This window comes from Elephantulus edwardii, unplaced genomic scaffold (assembly GCF_000299155.1).
Source record: "Elephantulus edwardii isolate Elephantulus edwardi_28Jun2011 unplaced genomic scaffold, EleEdw1.0 scaffold00168, whole genome shotgun sequence".
NCBI lineage: Eukaryota > Metazoa > Chordata > Mammalia > Macroscelidea > Macroscelididae > Elephantulus > Elephantulus edwardii.
Genome location: NW_006399918.1, coordinates 3,394,693 through 3,415,142, shown reverse-complemented (window position 1 = coordinate 3,415,142; position 20,450 = coordinate 3,394,693). Strand labels below are relative to the sequence as shown.

At 45.1% G+C, this 20,450-nt stretch overlaps 1 protein-coding gene across 2 annotated transcripts in view; it reads right to left on the bottom strand.

Annotated features, from left to right (window-relative positions):
- Window positions 1-19,088, bottom strand: part of CADM3 (cell adhesion molecule 3) — a 33,389-nt gene extending 14,301 nt beyond the window's left edge. Inside the window, exon 1 of one of the 2 annotated variants that reach the window (XM_006895438.1) lies at window positions 18,834-19,088. In XM_006895438.1, the coding sequence (XP_006895500.1) occupies window positions 18,834-18,915 (82 nt within the window). In that variant the 5' untranslated portion in view covers window positions 18,916-19,088. The remainder of the gene's footprint in view (window positions 1-18,833) is intronic. The other variant, XM_006895439.1, reaches the window with a different exon arrangement.
- Window positions 19,089-20,450: the final 1,362 nt, after the last annotated feature.

Genomic DNA, 20,450 nt, shown 5'->3' with positions numbered 1-20,450 from the left:
AGAAACCAGCCACACGAATCTTTTCAGGATCTCCCGCCGCATCGCACGCAAGTAACCAATCACAATCGCAGAATTTAGTGAGGTCACCGATGGCTGAGCGACCCGGACCCAGGGATGAAGAATCTAGAGACCTGGAGTCCTGGGAACTTGTCGGGACGTCCCTGCGCGCTGCAGAGCCTGGGATGGAGAGGCAGTGGGTCAGGCTGCTACTGAGAAGAGGAGTGCTGGAAAGAGAAGTGGGCCATGAGCTTAGGGTCTGCGTGAAGAAAGGGCGTAGGGAGAAAACCGCGAATCAGAAAAACAGGAAAGCAAGGAAAAGGAAGGATGTTTACGTGTCTGTGTATGTGTGCGCGTTTGTGTGAAAGACAGAGGTGAGGTATCTGACAAGGAGAGAGAGAGAGAGAGAGAGAGAGAGATAGGTCTCTGATAAGAAAAAGCTCAGAGAGAAAACATCAGATGCTCACTTTTTTCCTCTCTCCTCCATAAACGTTCCTTACGGTGGATTGTCCTCTAAGAGAATTTGGAATTTACTTTGTCCGCAAACAGGGAGAGAAGCACTGATGCTCAAATGAGAGAGAAAAAAAAGAAAACAAAAACTGTAACAGGTAGAGAAGTCGTAGGCAAGCAAGAAAGGGGTGTAGCAGAATGCTTGTGAGGTGAGACAAGAAGGATGAGGAGAGAAGGAAAAGCAGCCAGGGAGAGAATAACTTCCAAACCCGCCCATGACACTCCTGGAGCCTTCTCTGGAAGTGACAGATGCCGTAAACCTGAGGTGGGTGAGTGTTTCTTCACATTTTCCCAGAGTGTGTTTAAGGTTCCCTGGGAGCCGCAAATGATTTGTGCCTGGCTACTAACCTAAAGGCTGGAAGTTCAAGCGCACGTACCTGAGCAGTGCTGCTTAAGTTAGCGATCATCTACTATAAGCTTACAGCCACTAAAGACTCTATGGTTCTACTCTGACACGTGTGGGATCACTGAGTGTTAGAATTCACTTGGAAAAAAACAACTGGTTTGATTTTGTGTGAGAGTAGCTTCCACGCACACTGTGAAGCCAAATTGGCCTGTGCTCAAGTTTGACGTAGTGTTGGGACAATGATGGGCAATCTCCTCTTGGGAAAAACCTGCTGGAGGGTCAGCTATGAGTTGGTTCCAATAGCACTCAACAACAACAATAACCGGGACAGTGAGAAAGCCAGAGACAGACTAATTCACAACCCTACAGCCCTTTGTAACCAGGGCACCACTGTAACCACTTTGTAACCAAGGCCTTCACTTAAGTGAACACAGGGAGGAGCCATCTTGTACCCTGTCATAGGACTTGTCTGTTTATAGAGTAGATTTTCAGCCATGATTTCAGTCACTCTCACAATAACCTGGAAAGAGAGGCAGCCAGTTATAATAACTTTTTAAAGATGCAGCTCAGAGAAGTTAAAAACCTTACCTAAAAGCATGACACCTAACAATCCTCTACCTCTCTCGCGCGCGCGCGTTCCTTACAGCTCCTATTTCTTACAGCATTTCAGCACCTTGTATTAGAATTATTTATTCCATTATCATTCTTCTCATCTAAACTTTTGAGCCTGTTGAGAGCCTCACCTTATTCTAGTCTATACTCCTAGCACTTTGCCTATGGTAGACTCTCAATACATTTAATTAAGAATTCAGTGTTCTGGTAATTGATTCAACCACAACTGGCGCTGTGTTATGTCTATTCATAATCCGGCAGAGCATGCATTCAGCCACAACAGCATGGGTTTCATTTTCACTCGCCTGTGCCTTCTTCCCTCTATGCCTTTTCTCTGCCTTTTTCTCAGTTGCTTTTCTCTTTGCTTATCTTTCTCCAATCTGTCTCCTCCTCTTGCATTTTGCTGGCATTTTTCTTTTTCTGCATTTGTATGAATTAAGTGAAATGGTGATGTAAGCATATAAACTGAACTGACCTGTTCTCAATGAGGAGAATGATAACCAAACCCATGATCTCCAGTAAATGGCATATTTGGAATAACTTGGTGTGTGCTATCATGTTAAGTTTATGGGGAACTCACTTGTATTTGTGATTTCTTTGTGTAAATTTTTTTCATTTTTTATTACTTTTTGTGTGTGTACCGTCAAATCAGATCTGACTGGTACAGGAGGAGATTGTCCATCCTTCTCCAGCAGAGCATCTGATGGATTCGAGCCACGTGCCCTTGAGATTGCAGTGCAGCTTCTTGCCACTAGGCCACCAGAACTCCCTATAGTTGTGATGTTTGAAGAAACCAGTTAAGAAGTAGCTGTTTCCTTCCCCCTCCCCTAGGGGGTGACATTGCTTCCTCTAATTCTGAAAAGTACTCATGATCTCATGTCTCCTCTTGGAAACAGTCTGTTATTGGGCCTGAAAAATGTTCTGACTATCTTAATAAAATTGTGAATGTGTAATGATAAATTCTGAATGGTCTCGCTCTCGGGAGCAGATGATTATAAGGCTATCAACAGAAACATAGATAAGTAGCAAAAATAATAATCTGTGCTGTGAAAGGCTTACAGTGTCTTTGGATTTAGATTGTGACCATCATTTATGACCTCAGCAGAAGGTGTCTAAATGGGTTCAGACTGTAAAGGGACACTTTGGAATTCTCTGAAAAGGTGGTGCAGACTTTTAAGTCATTGTTGTTGTTGTTAAGTGCCGTCGTGTTGTAGACAACTCATAGCGACCCTATGAACAAAAGACCTGAACAATTGTATAATTTTCATCGTTTCTCCAAGTTCATAGAGTTTCCGGAAGCAAGCTATTTTGGGAGTAGATGCCACTCCTGCTTCCAAGCTTGTTTTAATCGGGGAGCTCCACCAACAACTGTCCACCATCGGTAACCATGACTGCATTTGATGCATCAGTGTCACAGTGTTTAGCATCACAGTAACCACGAGTCACCTCTGTACAGCAAATGGACAGACCAGTGCCATGCCACTTAGAAGAATGTTTGACCAAAAACAATTAGATTCTTAAGTAGAAGTAATAAAATTTGATTTAAGGTCATTGGGAAGGGTCCTTATCATGTAGGTCAGGCACCAAGACCACATAGTGATTGTTGAGGAGAATCTATCATATCATTTTTTTCTTCTTACAGACAGACTTCCCATTGTCTGCAAATAATACCTAAGTGTGTTACCTTACCATTCGAGGCTCTCTTCAATTTCATGTCAACTCATCTTTCCATATTCTCTGTTCTTCTTCTTTTTTTTTATTTCCTATATATTCTCTGTTGTTGACCTCACACTAGGAGTTGAAACAGTTAAGTTATAGCCAATGAAGCAAAACTGGAATAGACTTGAATTTGTAAATTATAGGTATATAGAAACCACAATGGGAAATATTATGAGATTATGCTTTGCTAGAAACTAATCTTCTTCTAAGAAAACAAGGGCACTGTGCACATTGCATAGCAACTGACTTGTGAATAGCAGAGTGGGAGACAGTGATGCCCTGTTCAAAGATGGTGGCTAACAGTACTGCTTTTGCTCCACTTTGAATGTGCCTCTTTCTTGGTGGTTCTGCCAATTATCTGGTCTTCCACACTGAGCTACTGAAAGGGTTCACTACATACCTCCTCCAAATTTCTTATTCTAGGACTTAAACTAGTATTTTTTCTGTTTCTGCTATCATTCTGGTTCACTCAAATTTTAAACATTTACTATGTGAGTCTTGACAGAATCAGTTCAAACTGGCTTTGAGCATCATGCAACCTATACCATAGACATATTAAGTTATCCAGAGGTCTCATAAACTCTTTGGTCTACTGCATCTACTTCCTTTCTTGCAAGCACTTTGTTTACAGTGCCTTCACCTATCCTCTCTCACATTTAAACCTTAATCATCCTTAAAGCCTGTTTTATAGGACTCTCCTCTAAGAAGTCTTCCTTGATTTTCTGAGATGGAAGCAATCTCTCATTCTTCTGAGTTGCAACAATTTATCTACTTGTAGGTAATATTGAGATCTGACTGATGATCTGATGCAATACTAATGAGTCCTAGTAATATAACATTGCACCTAAGAGATGCTTCCAAACTCACTGCCATGGAGTGGTTTCTAATGCATAGAGGCGCTCTAGGATACACTAGACCGGTCCTATGGTGTTTCCAAGGCTGTAAATCTTCACGGAAGCAGACTGCTACATCTTTCTAATGCAAAGTCTCTGGTGGGTCCGAATCATGGATCTTTAAGTTAGCATTTAAATGCTGTAACCATTATACCACCAGAGTTCCACGGGAGGTGCTTAATAAATATATATCTAATGAATGAACCCCAGATGCCGAGCACCTTCTATTGTGAGAACTAATCTCGAGATACCAGCACGGGGCAAAGAAGGAACTGAACAGGGTAAGAAGAAAGGGTACAAGGAAGAGACCAGAGCATGCTGAGGCTACAGCTCTAGAAATCTACAAGCAAGAATCAATATTTATCGAACTCCTTCTGAGTCTAGGTCCAGGCTGGTTTTGTTGTTCCTAGTCGCTGTTCAGTTGGCTCTGACTCGTGGTGACCTGATGTATAATGGAACCATAACACTGGCTGGACAAGTGCTGTCTTCATACTTGTTGGCCTGCTTGAGTTCATTGTTGAGTGCTGTAAGTTCGTTATTTCCAGAATCACCCTTTTAACAGATGTTGTCATATGTTTGCTAATGATGGGTTAATCCAGCTCAGAGAAGTTAAGCAACTCATTCATACAGGTAGAAAGTGTTGGGATGGGATTGGATTTAAACCCAGGTTTCTCTGACCATAAAGCTCAGGCTTTCTCCATTATCTTCACTCACTGCCCTCTGTGGTAGAAACTATATTTTTATGGGTGTGCACCAGGGGTGAGAATTCAGAGGAAACTATTTCTTTTTGTATTACTGGCCATTTTGAGGCTGTTTATTGCTGACCAAGAGTGGTTTCTTGAAACAATATTCACAGCATGACCAAAAATATGATCGAAATAACTGCAGCAAATTAGAAATAGGTGGTCATATTAGTAATGGTGGTGGTGCCATGAGCTGTACTCCGTGAATTAACTAACCTTTTTCATAAGATTTCTTTTTGTCGCTTCTCTTCAATACTGGGGCTCTTTCATAGACCCCTATGAGCCTAGAAATGAGAGACTCTTAAGTTAACCAAGCCAAGAAATATGTCCAGTTAAAAAAAACAAGCCAAACCACCAAAACCTCCTCATATTTCCTGTGCTAAAACCAAAAAGATTATCTTCTTATTTGCCTTTAGTTGCTTTGGGGAGTTTTTTAAATTTTTTGTTTATTTACCCATGGGTTCTGGTATCTTCAGGAGGATTCCTAGTGTATTTAAAGGACAAAGTAGCCCTTTCACCCACTGATTTCCTTCTGATCAATTGTTCAGATTAAGAGTAGCAAAGGTGGGAATTGGGGCCTTGCACATGTACGTACCTCTTTGAAGCATGTGGTGACACTTAGCGTTCTGGGGGATTTTTATGCCTGGCATAGGACCTTGCACATAATAAGTGCTCAATAAATATTTATGGAATAAATAGATAACTCAACACTGATAAAAATGTATTATGTTTCCAATTTAAATGACAACTAGGGAAGTATGCCAGTATAAACCCTGATTCTCTGGTGTACATCTCTGCCTCACTTTGTCTGTTTTAGAAACCTACACGTACGTGGGCCTTAAGGCCATCAATAGGGTCACAGGTGCACACCTGGGAAGGGGCAGAGAGGAGATGGGCTCTCCCACGAAACCACCGCTGGCTCTGCCGCTGCTTGGGTCCAGAGTGCCCCTTGCAGACTGTAGACAAAGCCAGCTCCCTGAGTAGGAGTTGATGATGATGATGATAGTGATGGTGATGATGATTCAGCATTTCTCGAACTCCATAGTTAAAAATATTCATTTCAACCTACTTGTTATTCCTCACGACTACCATGACAGGTGGGTGGAGGAGTGTTATCTCCAAGAGAAAAACATAATTGGGGGCTGTGGCCCAGAATAATGAAGGGGCCCACTGTCAGTGTGGTTTACCCCACACCATGTTCTAGGTTCCCTGATCAAATGACCAAACCCTAGGTCTTCCTTGACCCCAGGTTCCTGGCAAACTCGTGTATATCCAGCTCACAGGAGACAATGTCTGACAAAGCCAGCATCAGAACTCGGGCCCTGGAGCTTTCTTTATGCTCACAGCCACTCTTACTTTGGCAATGAAAAGTGGGTTGAAGGAGCACTAACAATCCCATCTGAGTTGCACTTGAAGAGAGCACTCCCAGATTTGGGGGAGTCATTTTGAACTAAAAGATTTCAAAACACAGCACCCTGATCAAGGAGGCCTTTCTTTACCCTAAACTTCTTCCTACAAGTGCTCTTGGCTGACGAGGAGTTATGTGGCTTCTATTGCTTCCTCTGTGTAGTTTCCTAGACTTAGAGTTAGCTTGAAGGTCTGGATGCCAAAATACTGTCTTACTCCCTGCCTTCCACCCTTTTCTAACTCTGTCTGTCCTCCCCTAAGTTTCCAGCTCCCTAATGATCAGGATTTTACAGTGAAGACAGAGGAAAGCTAAGGGCATAAGAGCTGAAGGTTGTTATTCAGTCCCCTGGGACCTTTTGTCTTTTCAGGTTTATTTCCTTGGCTTCCTGTTCCTCCTCAGGGATAGGTGTCTCTTCCTTCACTGGCAGCAGGATCTCCTAAAGGATCTCCCAGCTTTAGCTCAGATCCGCTCCAGCTCACATTCACATCAGAACTGCAGGTCTCAGTCACGCTCCAGCTGCCTGCCACCATGACACGGACTTTCTGGTCATCCCCTTGCTCTTCTCTCACCCCAACCTGGGCCACTGAGACCTTGCTCTTCCCTGTCCCTCCTGGTTTCTTAAGTTTTCCTGGAGTCTTGCTTATCTGCTTCCCTCTAGTTTCTAGCAGCCTCTTGGGCCCCAAGTCACTAGTCTCACTAGACTTTGTTTTACTCTCCTAGGAGAGGAATAAGATATAAATGAAAAGACAAGTGGAAAGTAAGGGAGAAGAATCAACTTCACCATATGATATTCATAACATGCTGATTAATCTCCCTTTCTGGGTAAAACCCAACTAGGAGGTCCAGGATTTATAGAGCCAGGACTTCTAACTAACAGGAAATCCAGGAGATTTGAGTATAGAGGATCTTGTACCCAGCTTGACCTCAAACTGGTTTACTAGTGCACATTGGCAGGCATCTTTTGGTTTCATCATAAATAGGTTATTAAAAATGGGAGGCTTTTGTTCTCTGCACTTGGAATGGTATATAGTGAGGCTCTTTCCAGACTGAGTGAGGAGGAGGAAATATTTGGCATCTTTGGCTAGCCTACTCCTGCCTATGGTGAGGCCAAAGGGTAAGAGAATAAAACGAAAAGTCTGTCTCAGGTTTTTTTGTTGGTTGACTGGCTGTTTAAAGGAAAATCATAAAGAACCTTTTAAAAGCAGTATAACTTAGTTATTCCAAATGTTTTCCCACAGTCAAGAGGTATTAAAAAAGAGGTACTTATGAGTTGCAGGCGACTCGACAGCACATAACAACAACAACAACAACAACTTAATGCTAAAATATCATGGATTGTGTATATGCTTTAGAAGCTGATTTACAGAAGACAGTTTACATATCTGGTCACTTTCTACTTACCCCTAATGGCTTGAGGTAATAATTCCCAAGATCTGTTTTATTCCACCAGAGAAAAGGAAACCAAGGTCTTTTCTAATTCTCTATTGTTAAAATTCTTAACTTCTCTTTTTTTAAAAAAAAAGTACGTCATTGTCATTTTGCATAATTTCACTTCCAGTGAGAGCCATCCCTCCCAATTTCCATTTCACCATTTATTAAGGTAGTGAGGAACCCCAGAGACGTCAGAGACACAGATCTCAAGAAAAGCCATTCTACTAATTGCCAGCAGGTGGATAAAAGTAGGAACTGCCCCACTGACTGAACTCTAGGTATATGATTCTGTACTTTCACTTCCAGTGACAGTCACCCTTCCCATTTTCCATTTCCCTGTTTACCAGAGCAGAAGGAACCCCAGGACCACAGACCTCTATTTAAGGTCAACAGGTTTGAGCAGGTAGGTAAAATGAGGAAGAAATCCCCTTAGAAACAAATAAGGCCACTTGGCCTTTTGTTGTGTTTAGGTGCCATTGAGTTGACTGTGACTCACAGCGACCCTATGGACAACAGATCTGGGTGTTGCTCTGTCCTGTACTGTCCTCACCATCCCAGATACACTCGAACCCCTTCTTAGTCAGTATGTCAATCCATCATGTTAAGTGTCTTCCCATGAAAAATGACATCTCCTCAACTATCTTGGCTATACTAGCAGCTTCTAGCAAATCGAGGAGGCCAAATGGCAGAAGCCACTGCTGTGATCTTGAAGTGAAAAATGTGTGCTTGATAAGGAGTTTGGGTGTGTGCCGGTGTGTGTTCACACTGGTACCTGCATGATGGAGAGCTAGAGAGATGCTAACTGGGAGACAGGACGAGGAGGGCGGGGGGATAAAAAAGCACAGGAGCATGTCCTATTCTTGATCTAGAGAGAGGAAAATCTGGAGGCAAGAAGTGGGCTTGTGGTAGGCTGAGGGGGCCCTCCGAGACTTAGTTAAGATTCCGAGAAGCAGAGACTGGGAAGTGGGTGGCAGAGAAGGAGGTGGGGACAGCTGTTGCTTTGATTTGCTGTTGAGTCAGTGTTCTCAGTGCAGTAACACTAGGAGGGAGCCCTGGGCTGGCCCCCAATGAAAACAAGCCCCTCTGTAGCCAATATTGACTTGCAGTAAGGCCAACTGTGATTGGAAGACAAAAAATAAGGGGAGCTGGCCCCCAAAGAGCCCCTCCCTAGCTCTTAACTCCTTCCTTTTAGGACAGGCTTTGTAGTCTATACAAGTGTCTAATGTTCTGTGCTGGAAGATGAGAGGAGGCAGAGCAGCAGAGTGGCTTCTGGGAGTATGGGTTCTGTGCAGGGGTCTGTCTAGCCCTTTGGCTATCTCTCACATAAGATCCTAAGGCAGGGTGTGACATCACTACAATTGATGATAGCCCTAGCCCACTTAAACAAACAAAGAAACAATCAAACAAACAAACAAATAAACCAGTTGTGGGGAGCTCTGGTGGCCTAGTGGCAAGAAGCTGCACTGCAATCCCAGAGGAACACGGTTCGAATCCACCAGATGCTCTGCCAGAGAAGGAGGCGCAATATCCTCCTGTACCAGTCAGATCTGATTTGACGGTACACGCACACAAAATAATAAAATAATAAAAAAAAATAAACCAGTTGTCATCGAGTTGACTCTAACTCATGACAACCCCAGTGTATCATAGAGTAAGAACTGAGATCCACGGGGTTTTAAATGGCTGTGGCCTTTCTGAAGCAGGTTGCAGGATCTTCTTTTGAAACCCCTCTGGGTGAATTTGAAGCCCCAACTTTTCAGGTGGTAACCAAGCACATAGTTGTTTGTTTTACCAAGATAGATCCTAGTCATTTTGGGGGTATCCTGTCACCACATCCTCTTATGCTTTCCCACCAGGCTCATCTGCTTCAGAAGTCAGGGCTAGTTATGACTTGGGATCTGATGTCTAATGTTGGAGAATCAGGAGACCTGACTTTTTCTGCATTTCTAGGTTACCTTACAGCTTACACACAAATGTAACAGAACTGGGAGGGGGCACATCTTAAGAAAGCAATTTGGAAATCTAACAGTCAGAGTGGGGTAAGATGAAAGAACAATCCAGTTGTGTTCACTGGAAGGGGAGAGGAAACTAAGGAACGGGAATGTACAAGAAAACCCAGGAAAACCAGAGCGACGTAAAGGTTTGATTTCTCAATGATGTGGAATCTCAGATCAGGTTCCAAAGCCTTGCTCATGCTCTCCAATGTCTTTCCCAGTGCCTCAATAACTGTGCGTGTGCATGGATGAATTCCCTTTCTCCACAGGCTCTGCCTTATTCTCCTTTGCTCTTTATTTTGTACTTCAGATATTTCAGGCTGATGGCTTGGTGTGGTGGGACAACAATGCTGTGAAAAAGTTTAATTTGTTAGAAGTCAGGCAAGAAAGCATTCATCTCTGCTGGTTCTGATGTTACTGACTCATTTTCACTGCTTCCCTTCACTGAGTGATCAGAGGCACGGTGTGGATGACAGGTTCAGGGCAATGGTTAGGAGCATTACACGAAGAAAAATGTGTTCCGCTCTGTACACCCACACTACTCTAGTTTCCCCTCTCCCCACCAATCCTAACTGGGTTTCTCTTTTCCTTTCATTCTTCTCACTTAAATCAATCTGTATTTTTAAGAAGAGTGGTACGTTGTTCACATTAGCCTTACTTTTGTGCCTGCCTGGAAATTTAACTCTTCTATGAAAGAGATGCTCCTAAATCTGTAGGTTTCAGGTCCCCAAAATAATATAGTTCTGACCCAAAGATCTCCTCTTTTCTTAGCTGTCATTGAATGTCTCTTCTTTCATCCAGGTGTATACCCTTGACCTCTGAGATGTACATACATTCAGACTCTCTTCCTCTCCTTGGGCACATGTGGCCTCAACACACACGCATTATAGTTTTCACTCTTCAGATCTATGATTTATGTTTTTCTTTTCTTCTTTCTTTGACATAAACATACAGCTTTTCTTATGACCCAGATACCAAGCCCTTTTCACATGCCACATTAATCAGAACCCCTCACTTCCAGAAAACCATATGGCTGAAACCCAGAGATTTTCCCCAAAGAAGAATTCAGGCTCTCTCTTCTGCTTAAACTCCCCAGGAGCAGGCCAGCATCCTCTCCTCCCCAGGGCTGAGGCTCAGTCCATCTGTCACTGACATTGGACTCCAGAGCTTGGAAACCAAAAAAGAGTTGGCATTAAGCAGCAGTTTGAGGATAAATGAGAATATGTTTGGCCCAGGGGCTTAGTGATAGCAGTTTTTGTTCCTATTTGAGATTATAGCATAGTGATTAAGAGAGGAGGCATATAATGTGTTTGGAAAGATTTCATACTTAAGAAATCAACTCCACCCAATGAGTGCCATTTTCTCACTGTCATTTTTGCATTTGCTGGATAAATGCAAAATGGTAGAAATGGCCCTTCATGTTATTGCAAGGAAATAACTGGGCTCTAGGCCCTTTAGAGGCCATTATGCTAAGTTCCATGTTACCTCCCATCAATGTCTTACTAGGTTTCCAGGAAGGATCAGGGGTATTTAAGTCATGGACTCTATAAATGAGTTCACCTTTGGGAGTTTTTTTTACCTTGAGGAAGACTTTGGCCAGAATTCTAGAATTAGAATTGGAAGCAAAGAACTGGAACATAGAAGAAGGGTTTTTTAAAAAAAACAAAACACACACACGTGAAGCAAGGATCTGCAGATTCCCACAGAAATCTGAAATTGGAAGTAGTAGTACTAGTACTAGTACTATATGAAGGAAGGGAACAGACAAGGAATAGTTGATTTCAAGACGCATGGCTGAGACTCCAGCCTCATTTCTTTCCCTCCCGACTCAGGGCAAGCTGACATGCCTGGCCTTCTTGACCCTGAACTGGAAGTAAATGAGGCAAAGGTGCTTATAATTAGCAATCAATAGACAATTAGTAAGTCTAGCTGGAGGAAGAGAAAATAAATCCTGAGAGAAGACAATGTTTTAGTTTGTTCTTTATATTATTTAGCTTTTTATTCTCCTGGAGAGACAGAGAGAAAAAAGAGTTAATGAATCCCAGGGGTAAGAGTTCACACAGAAAAATAACACACATATTTTTTAAGCTGCAATCTCTGCATTAGAATCCTTTCTGAAACATATTTGCTCTTGATGAAAACAGGGGGCTCAGTGAGATGAGTGGATGGAGCTGCTCCAGCTGTTACTGTAACCCTAATCCTGTCTTCCTGAAGGCTCGCTCATAGAGATAAATCACTTCCATTACCTGTCCTTGAGGAAAGAAGTTTATCCTTGTTTTCAATGAGGAGACTAAAGACTGGTTTGGAAAATCATTTTGGAAGCCTCCCTCTCCTCCCCAACTAGACTCGGCTGTAGGTCATTCATAAGTGTTAACTATGATATAAACTATTACACAGAAATTGGTATGTAGGAAATCAGCATTTGGGAGAAAGGACGCTTTTGTGGTTCTGATGTGATGTGAGGAATAGGCTGTGTAATCTCAGACTGGCAGGAGCTGAGCATTCTCGGCTCCTTGCCGCACTTGACGTCATTGCTTATTGGCAGATACCCCAAAAGAGTAGCAGAGTCCAGTTTAAAGATGCATCTACTGAGATTTGGCTAAAGACCAGGACTCTGCGATGGTTATATTTAAGGCCATTTGGTTCTGCATAATATGGCTGTAAAGGTGGGGGGGGTATGAGTCAGGATTTTGCTATTAGCTTTCCATCCCTCTCATATATTGGATTCCTTCACTATCTAGTCTGATAACCCATTATTATGTATTGTCTTTGCATTTATTCCTAAGGTTAAGGGAAAAGAGAAAATAAGCACCATGACAAGACAGAGTAGACTGCCAGGCTCAGTGCAGGTGCACAGGTGCATGCTTATGAGCTGAGGAGCATTCGCTTTGCATGCCACATTTATTGCATATAAATAGTTGTCATATATGAACAATACAGTCTCAACCTAAAAGTATTCATCATCCTGTTTTTAATCTGTGAAGCCAGATATGGCAAAACACCATCTTTTGTGATCATTCTAGACTCTTGAGAATATTGAATTGTCCTTCTTAGCCTGAGAACTCCTTTTCTGTTGATTTCAGTTTGACTGGGAGGACTCTCAAAATCTGTACCTCCGAGTGCTGCCCCCCCCCTTTGTCTAGTAGAGAAGGCTATGGGTCATAACCAAAATGATACATGTGTCCATGGTAGTGAGGGGCCAGGGAGATCCCTATCTTCTTCTGAGTGTGGCATTGTGGAGAGTAAAGTGATTATCAAGCTTGGAGAGAAAGCAGGACCACGGAGAGCAACAAGAAGAGCCTGGTGTGCCACTGTCAGGGGCTAGCACCATGGAGAGCTCAAAGCACAGGTAGTTTTACAAAGACTAGGGGAAAGTCGATCATGGCTTGCACTAGGCAGCTTCACAGAAAAGCTGAAGGAAGGGACATGAGGCTTTTAAGACCATGAGTCACCCAATCACTTGTTCTAAAAAGTCTCCAGAAGTACATTTTTGGACTTGCTAGAGATTTTGCTTCAAAATAAGGACCTCCACAGACTGAGTTTGCCAGTGTGGACCTTATGACAAGGGCTTTGTTGTTTGTGGTGGAGGAAGGGATTTTAATTTGCTAAAACTGATTATGGATGATATTAGGATTATCTTCTAATGAGGAAAACAGTCCAATTGAGCCTCTGTTACTAGGGTTGGAGGGAGTCAAAATTTGTGTTTTCATTAGGCAAAGTAGAAGATGCCTCTGGGTCAGAGTAACTTAAATGCACCCACAATTGTGGCTCATACATGGAAACAAAATAAGGTCTTGTGGTGGTGTCCATAGGGAGTTGCAATTCTAACTTAAAAGTTCGAAGCCACCAGAGGCTTCTCAGAGGAAAAATAGTTTATCTCCCCCCATGTGACTTCTAACCTCCGAAAACCTGCTGCAAGGTCAGTTATGAGTCGGATCTGACTCAAGAGCAGTGAGTAAGAGTGTGTGTGTGTACAAGGAAGCAAGGTATGAGATCACCTCGCATAAGAAGGAAATTGTCTTCAATACTTTACGACCTCTGTGGTAGCTGGGAAATGCGGTTTTACGCTTAGGAAAAATTTTGGTAAAGTGAGAAATGGTTCTCTGTCAGTATTTGCTGGTTCTGCAGGGAATATGTAGTTTTACTCAGATTTTATCATGGGGAGAGGAAAAAAAAAAAGCCAAACTTAACTCAAACCTGTACAGCTGCTGGTTTTCAAGACCCTTGAGAGTTCAGATTCTCAGTGCTAGATAGGATAGTTCACCTTGTTACAACTAGAGTCGATTGTGTTTTTATTCAGGTGAATATGGAACCCCTGAGCATCAACCACTTCTAACCTTGGGCGGAACAGTTATCACTGCTAATCCTAGAGGAAGAAACAGGTCTCCTGCCCCAAGAGATTGTATTCCTCCATTTTACAATAAAATCATGTTTCTCCTTAATTTGACTGGGATTTTGGAGAGCTGAATCTTTTTCTCAGTTTGCTCCTCTATGTCTCTTTATCGCCTTCTGTAAGCATTTTTTATGGGGTTTGCTGTTCTCAGAAACTCCGGATAGGGCTCTAGGACATGACCCCAATCAAGAAACAGAGTGTCTCAGTATATGGGCCTATTGCCAATGGTTAAACAGGAAATACTGAATGTTAAGAGAAAAGATGAAGATCTATAATTATCAAGTTTTTGAACACCCTGTACTTTTCATTCAGTAGTCAGTAAGGAGCTGGTCCACACTCCACAGCTTGCTGACAAGGAGAATGAGGAACACGTCTTATCATCCTGTGATGATGCTCCATTTACTGAGAACAGCAAAGGGGTTTGCCGAGCCATGTGTACAGATCCACTGGATTAGGAAGCAACAAAGAGTTTGACTAGTCACAGCCCCATGGATTTTATTTCTCTGGAGATAGCCATGAAGATGTTTTTCTCTATCCTGTGACTCTGAAAAACAACTTTAATCCCATTTTATATATGATTGGGCTGCAAGAAAGGAGTGACAACAAGAAGTACAAAAATATAAATCTAAGGTTTTGCACAGCAATGGCACAACTACCCCGTCTGCTGTTTCAAAGTGACCAGAACAGCAAAAAGATGCCATCTGTGGAATTTTATGGCTGCAGAACTATGAGTCACTCTCCAAGTGAATAGAGAATGTCTCCAAAAAGGCACTCTTGAAATTAGATTTGGATTTCCTTTCTTTCACAGTTAGAAGAGAAGACAGAGAGAAGAAGCAGACAGAAACTGTCTAAAAGTAGTGAAAAAGTCCAGTCTACTGTCAGACTTAGGCAGATAATTTTAAACTGTGCTTAGCAGAACCTCAGGTTTTAGCCTCAGTATTTTGGGGAATGAGGACACCAAGAAGAAGGAATTATAGATCTTACTCTGTATTGAAAAAAGATAAAATATCCTTTGATGGTCTTTCTTTGATAAAAAGAGATTCACATTTTAGAAATAGAGAAAGAAGGAAGTGAGAAACAACTTCTCTAGAGAAAACTACTAGAATCAACAGTGTTCCCCAGCTCCAGAGAGAGTCTAAATCAAATATTTGGAATCACTCCTGGCTAACTAGCTAGTAGTCCATAGCTGGGACCTCATATCACCAAGATTAGTTCTTCGTGGAATTAACTAAACTCTGTCATACCCAGAATCCTTTAAGCTAATCTGAACTTTGCTATGTTAGTCTGCTTCTTTTTCCCAAGGAGAAGGTGTATCCTTCCCAAGGGTTGTGGCTGCAAATAAGACCAGAAACTGGACAGAGTAGCTCTGCCAAGCACAGCCGTGGGCAGAGAGAATTCCTGCTGCACTTCTCTGGTACACTGAACATGTTCTATGCACTGGGCACCTGGCCAGGGGGCTGCAGAATGGATGGCAGTGGACAGAAGGTCACTGAGAAAGGAAAGAGATTCATGTGTGGGGGGGGGCAGTGCAGTGAAAGGTTACATTTTTATGACTCTTTTCCAAAGTGAAGGTGTCTACCAATTGATGTCAACCTTAGATGCACTCAGGGTTCTGGAAATAACTTGATAGGGGAAAGTCCAAGGAAGGCAGGTGATAATGCTGAATGTTAAAAGGCTCACCAGAGAGATGGTCACAGGGCACATAATGTTTTGTATCTCCCGCAAACCAGACTTGTCAACTTTTGTCCACACTAGTGGAGAAATGTGAGAATGAAGGGAAGTGGCAAACTCTGAAAGTCTTAAACGCTCAAGAGCTTCTAGCCACAACACTAATGGCCAGGTTCAGATATCACTTGCTTGCCCTTCTCCAGCCTCTCAATCCTTGTTCAGCTTTATGGAACTTAAAAATTGATGCTGTACTCCAGAGAGCTATATCCTCTATCAACACAAGAAGTTTGTTTGCCTTATTCTAAATGGAAGCGGCCACCTACCACAATACTCTTGTCCACTCAAGTATCAGCAAAGTAGGCTATCCTCTAAAGAGGAAAGTGAGGAAATGCAGAAAGCGTTACAATTTTTAACTCAGCCTTAGAAATGTCCCAAGGTATATTTGTGCCTGATCTAGAACAGGCGCAAGTATAAGTAATGCTAGGCTATAATCCTTCAACCTTCACAGTTACCCCTCTCCTAGTTTTGGTCAAATATTACCAGTTAGGGTATGTACTCTGTCTGGTCCCTCTGGCTAGGGACCATAGGCCAACCCAGGGTCACTACATACACATTCTTTGTGATTCTGGTGAAAATGGCCTTTAAGATCATCATCCATAAACATTAAACCTGTGTACATACCTCTATCAGAGTTGGCTGCCTTAGATTCAGAGTATAATGTATAGGGTTAATTGAAGCCAGATCCATGAGGTTGTATCTCTTATGCCCCAGCACATCTGAAAACATTACATGCTCAAATATGTCTATTATTTGAACAGACAGAAATACTCCAACAGGAAAAATGATGTTTGATTTGACTCTTCCTTGGGGAACCACTTCCCTCCTATCTTGCATTCACTTGCCCTTATTCAAGTCTCTGATTCAAAAGTTACTACCTTCTACTCTGTCCCTCAGGTCACTGCTCTTACTCATATTTCTAAATATGGGAGCAGATGTTTTCGCTCCCCTTCAGTCTTAAACCTGAGTCAGGGCTGGACCCCTAAGTTAAGTTCGTGAAGAAAGAGTTGACAAACATACAGATTTACTCCATTCTCCAGTGTTTATATCCCAGAGTACAAGAGCACAAATAATTTTGAGAAGACATCTCCTTTTTAGGACCTTGCCTGGCACCATCAGCTGCCATTGCCAAGCAGATGCAATCGGGTACCACTTCTGAGTCAGAAATCTACGCGATGGTAGGAGTCTCTCTATCACAGCAAGCAGGACGTGGAGGCAGAGGCTGCACTTGAAAAGTCAAGGCCTAGGAGGAGAATCACTATTGAGGCACCCCCGTCTTGCCAGCCAGCAGCCTCTCTCTGGGTTTTCTCTCCCCCAGGACCCCCCTCACCTCCTCAGTGAGTAGGGTCATTAGAGTAGCCCTCTAGGGAAGGGGGATTCCTTGTAGGGAAACGGAAAGGCTGCATCTCTGTGGTGACTTGGGCAGGAAGTCCCTTTGGGGAGTTTTGATGGGTAGCTGGTGGAAGGAGTCAGCCAACCTGCTATAGGGAGGGGATCCCCAGGGTCTCTACACCAGGGAAGCTCCTCTATCATGATAGAGACAGGACTGGGGGAGGAGGTCAGCCGAGGTGGAGCGATTATTCCCTCAGCACCCTGACTTTATGCCTGTTTTCTTGGGATGGAATTCTCTACATCAAGCTCCCCAGTTTCAACCCCTCCCCTCTCCACCCCCGCCCCGCCCTGTGCCCATCCCTGATGGCCACTGGGTCCTTCTCCCAGGAGTCGCCTCCCCTTTCTCCTCCCCTGCGGTTCTTTCTGTTTTTCGTTGGCAGGTGGCCGGGCATTACCACCACCCTCCCCCCTCAAGCTCCCCACATCCCTTTGCTCCGCAGAGGTCCAGTTCCCTTCCCCCCTCCCCCACCCAGCCCTCCTCTGATGGGGCGGAGAAGAGAGGAAGATGCATTCCTTTAGTCCCTTCACTGCCCCCCCCCTTCCTCCAGGGACCAGAGGATCTGAGCTATGGATCCTTTTCTGGTCTCCCTACAAACTGCCCCCTGGCACCCCATGAGCCGTCTCTGAGAAGGCTGAGGTGCCCCCACCGCGCTGACCTACATAGCCTAGTCCAAGGCGGGAGGGGCTCTTCCCCAAGTCCCCTCACCCCTGGGCCCGCCTCCTTTCTACCCCGACTCTCCTCCTCCAGCCTTCTATCATTATTAACCAAGGAAGGTTTGAGTTCCTGACTGGGGCAAGCTGGGTATGCTACCCACCCCAAATCTGAGAGAATCAGCGCTGAGCCCAGTAAAGCGCTCCATGTTCCTAGGCATCCTCTTCCCCCAAATATTTAGATCCTTCCTTTCGCCCAACCTTTCCCCCGCCCCCCCACGCCAACCTCCTCCGCTCCTGTCTGGGTTTCTTTTCCCAGCTCTTGCCACCACTAGGGATACTGCCTTCCCGGGGGGCCCCCTCCGCCCAGTGTTGTTGTTTTGCTCCAAGGAGAAGGGCCCCCCTCCATTGCCCACGCCCCCCTCACCAGCCTCACCCAGGTCCCCCTCCCAGCCCACTCAGAACTCCGCCGCGGGTGGGGGGCACAGGCAGGGGAGCAGAAATGTTTGCATACAGCAGTTTGGGGATGGCACTGGCTACTCAACCCCTTACAGACAGACATACACAAACACCCGACACACGCCCTGACTGAAGCAGCGACAAACCTCACTCCGCCCCCAACACACACTGACACAGACATACACACAGATACTGACACAGAAACGCCGACCAGACACCAACACAGACGCGCGCGCGCACACACACACACACACACACACACACACACATCAACACATCCAGACCCCGGGCGGCCAGTAAGAGACATAAACCCCGAGATGCACGGGGTGCACACGCAGACACACACTCGACGGTGCACACAGGAGGGTGCAGACGCCGGCACACCCCAAGATCCACAGAGACACGGATGCTCAGAGACAGACACAAGGGTATTAGCAATGGCTCGAGACTTTAACCGGGTTCGAAACAAAGCCACAGGCTCCCTCCGCCCCCATTCAGATCCGAGCCCCCGCCCCAGGTCACTCCCCAGCTCCCCTGGCGCCGCCCCCTCCCTCACTCACCGTCCTGGGAGAGGTTGGCCCCGCCGGGCGCCCAGCAGCAGGCGAAGAGCAGGAGCAGGGGCAGGGCGGAAGGGGCCCCCATCGTGCTGCCCGGCCGGCTCCCTGGCTGGGCGCTGGCGTGCCAGGTCCCCAGGGGACGGGGATGGGGAGGGGGCCGGCGACGACGCTGGCGGAAAGGGCGCCCCCCGAGCCGCTCAGGAGCCCGGGGCCGAGGCGGGGACCGGGAGGGAGCCGGCGCTGCTGCAGTCGCGGGGATTAAATAGGGCGCTCGGAGCAAACCATTCGGTTGGAGGTGGAGGGGGGGCGACGGGGGGCTGGGCTGGTCGCGGGGGGGCCTGGCTGCCGCATTCCCCACTCCCCCCGCCTCCCACACCCCCTTCGCGCCGTCGTGGTGTCTTCCATCCTCTCCCCCGGGAGCTCCGCCAGCCCGGCACGGGTGTGGAGCTGAGGGAGGGAGCTGGCTCAGCAGTGGGACCCCGGGCGCACCCCTCTTAGGCTTGGGGTGGAGGGAGGGGAGTCGGGCAGGGACGTGGGCCAGCTGGCGAGAGCGGCCACTGCAGGCCTGGGCAAGGGCGTGCCCACTGGTCCAAGATGCTCCTGCTCCGCTCTTCATCCTTTGGTAACTGGGGATCCCCATGACTCCAGGGGCTCCCTTATCAACAGTGTGTCCGGCAGCGTCTACCCAGTGGGTAACTAGTTACTCTGACCTTTCCCCAGAACACTGACATCCCTAGTTCCTCTTATCCGAGAGCCTGGAGTGAATGCACAGCAACAATCTGTGGCCCCAGGCAATCTCCTTTGAAAGGCATCTTTCAGCGAACCCCCAGGCCATGAGAAAGAATATTTCCCTCCATCCCTTGTTAGAGAAATTACTCGCTAAAAACAGTGGGGTTACTTCAGTCTCTTGCCCATCAAAACAGCTTACAAAATTACTGAACTCTGTAGTGTCCCCCATTAACTCTCTCCAACCTACCCCTTTATCTTCAACCCTACCATTCGCTCTCCCCCTCCCCCCACTTCTTCTCTTAATCTTCGTGGTGAGTATAGGAGGCTTCCAAGTTGTTGACCAGAATTCAATTCCTGGCCAACACAATGAGTTGAGCTTAATCTTTCTGAGAGGAGCTAATCCTTCTTTCTCAAATTTGTAGTCTATAAGATTCTTTAGAGACTAGTCTGATCTACTGGACCCTCTGGAAGATGTCCTCATAAGAGCTGATGCTTCTATGAGGAATGCAGCTCTTGTCCCTGAGGCCAGATAATAGATGGACTGGCAGGGCAGGACTATGCTCTTGGCTCAAGAGTTCCCAGTCTCTGGAGTTGGATGTTATTTATGGTTGACTGCCTCGGAGTTTTAGAGCATCTCAGGAAGGGATCCTTCTGAATCAGTTTGACTGAGGCTTAACTTCTGGGAATAAACTTCTAAATTTTTACATCCTAGAATCAAAGACCTTTAGGTCTATAAGGATCCTTGGGAAACGTCTGGTCCAGTCTTTTATTATACAGGTATAACTAAGACCCACGGGAGTTATATAACCTAGCCAAGGTTACTTTGACAGTTAGTAGTAGAAACATAAGCAATGGCTGGAAAATTGGAGGGAAAATCAACTTTTAGAATGA